We start from the raw sequence: 6923 nt of genomic DNA on the forward strand, positions 1-6923 counted from the left end.
GGCATTAATTGCAGACTTATTCCATTGAACCTGTCACTTCTGTGTTGTTTTACAACTCTTTGTTTATATTTCCTTCTTTTATTTGAAAGCCTCTCCATATCTGACTTTCAACATGAAACAAGGGTGCGGTACACTCATTCACGCTACTTTCTCAGTGTTTTGGTGGTGAGAGGTGGGACACTGAAAACAAATACCACTGGTACATGTGGGGTTGTTCAAGGTGGATGAACCACATTGGCCTTGCCACTGACAAATGTGACATGTACTTTCTGGGTCCACCCTGCTCTGCCTCCCAGTTGCTACATGAGGGCACTGTCCCAAGTGGGCCCTGTGTTTCTTGCATTTTCCAGGTCTAAGCCAATCAGCCACTTAGGTGCTCAGCAAGAGAACTGACAATGGTTGGCTCTGTGCTTTGTGCTCCTCCCAAGTCCAAACTCTCAGGTGACTGTGTAGTGGGCAAGGCACAGTCCCAGTTGGGCCATGCCTCTTATGCCACTCTCTGGTCTCAGCCATTCAATTCACTTCCTGTGCCAGAGGGCACAGTCTCAGGTGTGCCACAGGTCTCCTCAGTGTAGCTGAACCCAGGCTATTATGATCTTGGCCTATGTGAACTGTCCATGAACCCAGGAATTCATCATTAGCAACTGTCAACCAGCTCAGAGCATGGTAGGGGATGTCTCTGGGGCCAAGATACCAGTAGCCTATTTCCTTCTGCCTCTGGCAGTCATATGAATTCCTCTCTCCCTCCATGGGGAGAAGAGTCTTAAATGGAAGCTGGATTGGTCTCCTTTTGTATTTTCTAGTGCACAGTCTTCTGTTCTGTGATTGTGACATGGTTCACTATGTGGCCTTAGAACCTTCTCGAAGGAAAGGATTTTTCTAAAATTTCTGTCTCTAGTGTTCCCATGGTTTAAGTTTCTATGTCACCTTAGCTGTCCTCAGGGCACTAAAGCTTGGTTCTAATCATAGTGTGTTTGATACATCCCAGGCCTCCCTCCCAGGCCCCATGGATGACAGTGGAGCATCTGAGCCTCTTCTTGGCTAGTAATTGCATTTATTGGCATAATCTGTGTGTGTGTGTGTGTGTTTTCTTTCTTCCCCTGGTTCTGTTTCTTCTCCCACTGACACCTATGAGAGAGGGTTTTCTATATTGTGAAAATTTCTCCTCCTTTATGACACCCTCTCCGAGACAGGTCTCCATCCCTAAAAACTTTTCCTCCCTTATGTCTCTTATTTTGTCCTACCTCGTTTTTAAGAGACTTTTTTCCTTTCTCAGTTTCTAGGGCCCATCAACATCTTTCACAAATTGGTTTCTGGAAGGTGTTCCATGTGTGATACATCCTTTGATGGATTTGTGTAGGAGAAAGTGGACTGTGTCTCCTATTCCTCTAACATTATGAGACTCCACCACGACACTGGAAGATCCATTTTATTAAAATCTTGTAGTTGTTCAGCCAAAAAGCAATGTCTGACTCTTTGTGACCCCTTGGACTGCAGTGCACAAGGTGTCTCTGCCTCTCACCATCTTCCAGGTTATGCCTGAGATCATGTCCATGGATTGGGTGAAGGTAGACAACCTTTTCCTCCTTTCTAACACATGTCTCCTCCTGATTTCATTGCTTCTTAGAATCAGGGTCTTTTCTAGTGAGTCAGTTCTTTGGTCAGTTGGTCAAAGCTTTGGAGTCTCAGCTTTGGCGCCTGTGATTTTAATGCATCTTCAGAGTTGATTTCCTTTATGTTTGACTGGCTTGATCTTGCAATCCACTGGACACTCACAAGTCATTCGCAGAAGAGCAGTTTGGTGTTCTCACATCTGTACCTGTTTACTGGCAAGACCATGGATGTGACTCTATGTGCCTCCATTGGTCAAGTCATGTCTCCACTTTTTAACCTGCTTTCTAAATTTGTGAGAGGTTTTCTTCCAGGAAGTAACTGTCTTCTCATTTTATAGCTGCCATCACCATCTGCAGTGAATTTAGAGCCACAAAAGAGGACATTGGTCACTGCTTCTGCCTTTTCCACTTCTATTTCCCATGAAGCAGTGGGACCAGATGCCATGATCTTACTTTGTGTAATACTGAGAATTCAAATGTACTATTAACCCTATGTTTTCCTATCAACACTGACAATTATTGTATTCTTGTACCTTTGTCTTCCCTCAGTGTTTTGGATAAGAACTTATTTTCTAAGCATACTCTAAGGTGATAGTTACTTATTATATATAATACTGCTGGTTTTAAGTTTCCTGCTGGAGCATTTGTGCCATGCTTCTGTGACAACTGGGTAAAATGCTGACAAAATACACAGCCTATAATATATTTCTCCATTAACATAATATATTGAGTCTGTTCATGTTATCTAGTTAGATTTTCTCTAATGGGCAAATAGAAAAATACAAAGGAGGACAAGAAAGAAAAGATATGATGCGGAGGGGGCAGGAAGCTGAACCACTGTGGCATGAAGGAAGAGAAATTTTGATCATCAATGATTTCTCTTGAAATATTTGGTACCAGAAGTTCAAAGTGATGAAAGAAAATTTTACAGACTGAATTGTGGAGAAGTGATTTTGATGTATATACCATATAATTTCAATGATCAGCTAGCAAGAAGAGTCTGATTATGATCTCTGCACAGTGCCCTGTGCATCTGTTTTACCCATGAAGTGGGTAGCTGTTATCCCAAATTCAGCTAGTTGACCACTGTGCATGTGGCTGAGACATGTCCCTATGTTACTAGACCTGGATGTTTAAAGCTGTATCCATTGTGAGGATAACAATAGCTTTCTTAAAACAGTATCTTTAAGTAAAAGATAATTGCAATTTTATGGGCTCAAGGTGTCCTCAGAAGTATGAACCCCATCTCTTAATACAGAAAGAATAGTGGAAGATGAGCTAGATTAAGGAAGAGACTTTCAGAAACAGGATCAGAAATATTCAGCTAGAAAATCATTAAGTAATACTGGGCTTCCCAAACAGTTCATTAAGTTAAATTTGCTTGGGGGCAAGCACAGTGTTTGGCCACCTAAATAAAGTTGCCTAAAATTACATTTTGACATATATACATATATGTGTGTGTGTGTGTGTTAAAAAAGTTCAATGGTTTTAATTACATTTAGGTATAACAGCATGGAAAAAAAATTAAAACCTAAAAGTAAAATGATTCAAAAATGTACTTGGTTATTGAATATAGATAGTTAGATTTTCTCTAATGGGCAAATAGAAAGATACAAAGGAGGACAAGAAAGAAAAGATATGATGTGGAGGGGGCAGGAAGCTGAACCACTGTGGCATGAAGGAAGAGAAATTTTGATCATCAATGATTTCTCTTGAAATATTTGGTACGAGAAGTTCAAAGTGATGAAAGAAAATTTTACAAACTGAATTGTGGAGAATTCAGTATATATACATATATATATATGTGTGGAAATACTTCAAAATATGTTTTCTTGGATGCATCTCAAATATGAGGAATCTTTTATATCACTCCCCTCATTTCTTTTAATCAATATTGACCAATTTTCAAACGTCTGTCCAGGTTTAATGACAATATATATGCTTATATATACATATGAATGTATCTATATAAAATAGATATGTTTGCATAACAGAAAACATTGATAATTTGTTATCTAACATTTTTAATTATTAGATAATTTGTTTTCTAATAATTTCTGTTAGATATCAGAATTATTTCCAACTCCATGCTCCATCTCCACAGGAAATAGCCAAATTTTTTGTTGACTCAAACACTCCAATACATGGGCAACCTGAAAAAAAAAATTTAACCTGCATCTGAGATTTTCAGTCATATTTATAATTGAGCTCTAAGCCCAACACTTAATTTCCTTTCTTTTTCTAAGCAGTCCCTTCTTAAGATTGAAAACTATGAAAATAGAGAGAGAGGTAGGAGATTGTAGACCTCCTCGTGTTCCAAGATTCATTTTAATCAAGAAACTAGAAAAGCCAGAAACAAAGGAAAATAATCAAGCAATATACAATTGTAAAGATTTAGCAAAATCAATGATCTTTTGTTCCTCCTCAATGGCCATAGATAACATTCTCAGCAATATCCTGTGAAGTTTTAGAGATGCTAAAGCCCCCACCAGACTGAAATTTAAGTGCATATACCACAGAGTAGTTGTAACCAGACAGTTGATTATGTTGATTCCCGATGTCCTCAGTAGCAGACCATTAGTAGAATGCCCCAAAACCGATTACACACCCCATGGCCCAACCTCAATATGTCATTAAAATACTTCTCTTGAAACTATTTGGGGAGTGGGAGTCTTTGAAGCACCATCTGCTAGGATACCCTGCTTGGTCCTACAATAAACACATGGTTTCACTGAAACCCACAGTCAGTTGATTGACTTCATTACACAGAAGCCAGTAGACCCAAGTTTGGTTGGGTACCAGTACTGAATATTAAGTATGTGTATAGAAGGGTGATAAATCACTTTTATTTCAGAAACCAGGTAGATTTCTTGATGTGATTTTTCTGTGTGAAAATTCTTGAGGAATGAAATTTTGCAGGCTTCATGGTTTGGTTACTATTTCTGTAAGCAGCCTGTATTTTAACATGATGCTGTAGTAAACACTGGTTGAATGCTACCCAACAATTGCTAGGAGACCAGTGACTTTGTGATGTCACAGCTACCCTTCAATTGCTAGGAGACCAGTGATTTTGTGATGTCACAGCTTTTGACTTTCAGAACCACTGTGATCATCTAGAGAGTTTATCTCTGTAGGCCAGCCAAGCAGAATTTGAAGTTGCACTGTGTAAAGTCAGACAAATGAGAAAAGTATCTGAAGAAAGATTGATCTAAGATGGCACATATTTCTTCAGAAATTCAAGATGTTCCTCCAAAAGATGAATCAACTGGTTCAGAAACCTCCATTAGATCTTCTTTGTATGATTGTACACTTACTGGGGACAAGGTTTTGAGATCTATGGTTGAAGAATATGCTTTTCAGGCTTTGTATGAGGAAGTTGTGATAAAAAGGCCACGTTACACATTTTCTGTCTCTGAAACAGATGAGGTGAATGCACCTCTTCCACCTGGATTTCCTCAAAAATTGTGGGCAATAGTTGAAAGTGATCAGTTTGAATCTATTTGGTGGGATGAGAGTGGCACTTGTATAGTGATCAATGAAGAACTCTTCAAGAAAGAAGTCTTGGAGAGAAAGGCACCTTTCAGAGTACTTGAAACCAATAGTATGAAAAGCTTAGTTCGGCAGCTTAACCTATATGGATTTAGTAAGAAGCGACCAACTTTTCAAAGATCTGCTTCACTACCTGACTTTCTGGAAGAAGAAAACAACATCTCTCTTTTGAGCAAGGTATTCCAAAATATTCACTCGTTGGCAATATGTAAGATTAAACCATGTGAATTAGAAAGCATGTTCATAAAACAGAATTAAAAATTGAGATAGCAAATTGTTGAAAAAGTTTAATTTTTTGAAGTTGAGAACATCTGGAGGCTAAAATATTTGATATTTAACAAGCTTTCCTAGCAACTTGAAATCATATACAAGTCCTGAAGCTACTTATTTATGTATATGTATATACATATACATAGATGCATGTATGTGTATGTACTGTATTTACTGTATATGTACCAATCATTTTTAGTTGAGGGACATAATTGTTTCTAACATGTTAGCTGTTAAAACTACTAATGGCTGTGTTTCATTTGATGCTATTTAATTGGTATCATTAAAGGTATACATTGTTATGGTTTAAATGTATTTGTCAGTTTTACCTTGGCTTATAAAGAAATTAAATAATTTTATCCTTTGATTTTAGCTACATATCTACTATAATCCAAATTTCAAAAGAGGCTATCCCCAACTGTTAGTAAGAATGAAAAGGAGAGTTGGGATTAACAATGTGTCTCCAATATCTTCATTAGTTCGAGATTACAAGACGAAGCATGTTAAAGCCAGGGTCAACACAGATGATCATAACTCTGATTTTCTTCCTGAAACTAGTGGAGAGAGTGCATTTTCAGCCTCCACAAGCTTAAGTGTGCCTTTCATACAAAAGCCTTATACCAGCCAGAGAGTCGCTAATACAAGTGCCCTACCTCCGTGTGACTTACCTTCCCCATCATCAATATCAGTTAGACAAACAGAACAGATTGTGGTAGACCAACCTGCTGTTTTAAATCAGGTGAGCATTTTTAATTGGCACTCGTATAGCAGCTACACTCAAGTAAATGGCCACCTTGAGGACATTGCTACTACAACTACGCCTACTTCTCAGAACCCCATCGTTTCTCCATCACAGAGCAGTTATTCTGGACTGATGGTGGAGCCTTCTAAATTTCCAGTTACCTATAGTGATATGTCAGCCCATGACAGTCCTTATCCTAAACAGCAACAGAGAGGCAACTCATGGTCCTCAATGCCAACGACCACTTATACATCTGCCTCCTCTCTTTCAAGTCAACTTATCAAGAGTCATCATTATATGAAAACCATGCTAATTAAAACTGACCTATCAAATAAGTGTCAGATTATGGAGCCTAATGAAGATTAAAATTTACTTTGAAAGATGTCAACAAATACCTATAATTCTTGTAACTGAGCAATAAAATTACTTGTTCATCGTCATAGTTTCATTTGCTTCATTTTCATTTCATAACTTCATTTTCAAACAACGAAGTGGAAATGAGGCTTTAGATCGATGTCTGGCTATTTCACTGCACTGTATTATAAACTCCTCTGTTCTGGAAAACTTTTGTTAACTGTCCTGGGTAAATGATACCTGATCTAATGTTTGTAAGCAAGAAAATGAGAGCAAAGGGAAAAGAGGTAATGGATATAAAGTGATTTCTGAAATCATCCCTGCTGAAATGAATGGGTGTCTTAAATAGGATAGCATGGGAGCAGGAAGAGATACAAACAAAATAAAAACACATG

General features: G+C 38.1%; 1 protein-coding gene across 1 annotated transcript; it reads left to right on the forward strand.

The window, feature by feature from the left end:
- The first annotated feature begins 4826 nt into the window (after nt 1-4826).
- LOC133053564 (heat shock transcription factor, Y-linked-like) lies at nt 4827-6540 on the forward strand. Its single transcript, XM_061138118.1, has 2 exons — nt 4827-5339; nt 5806-6540. Exons 1-2 carry the CDS (start codon nt 4827-4829, stop codon nt 6538-6540), a joined length of 1248 nt encoding a protein of 415 aa, XP_060994101.1.
- The last annotated feature ends 383 nt before the right edge of the window (nt 6541-6923 follow it).

This window comes from Dama dama, chromosome Y (assembly GCF_033118175.1).
Source record: "Dama dama isolate Ldn47 chromosome Y, ASM3311817v1, whole genome shotgun sequence".
In the NCBI taxonomy this organism is placed as follows: domain Eukaryota; kingdom Metazoa; phylum Chordata; class Mammalia; order Artiodactyla; family Cervidae; genus Dama; species Dama dama.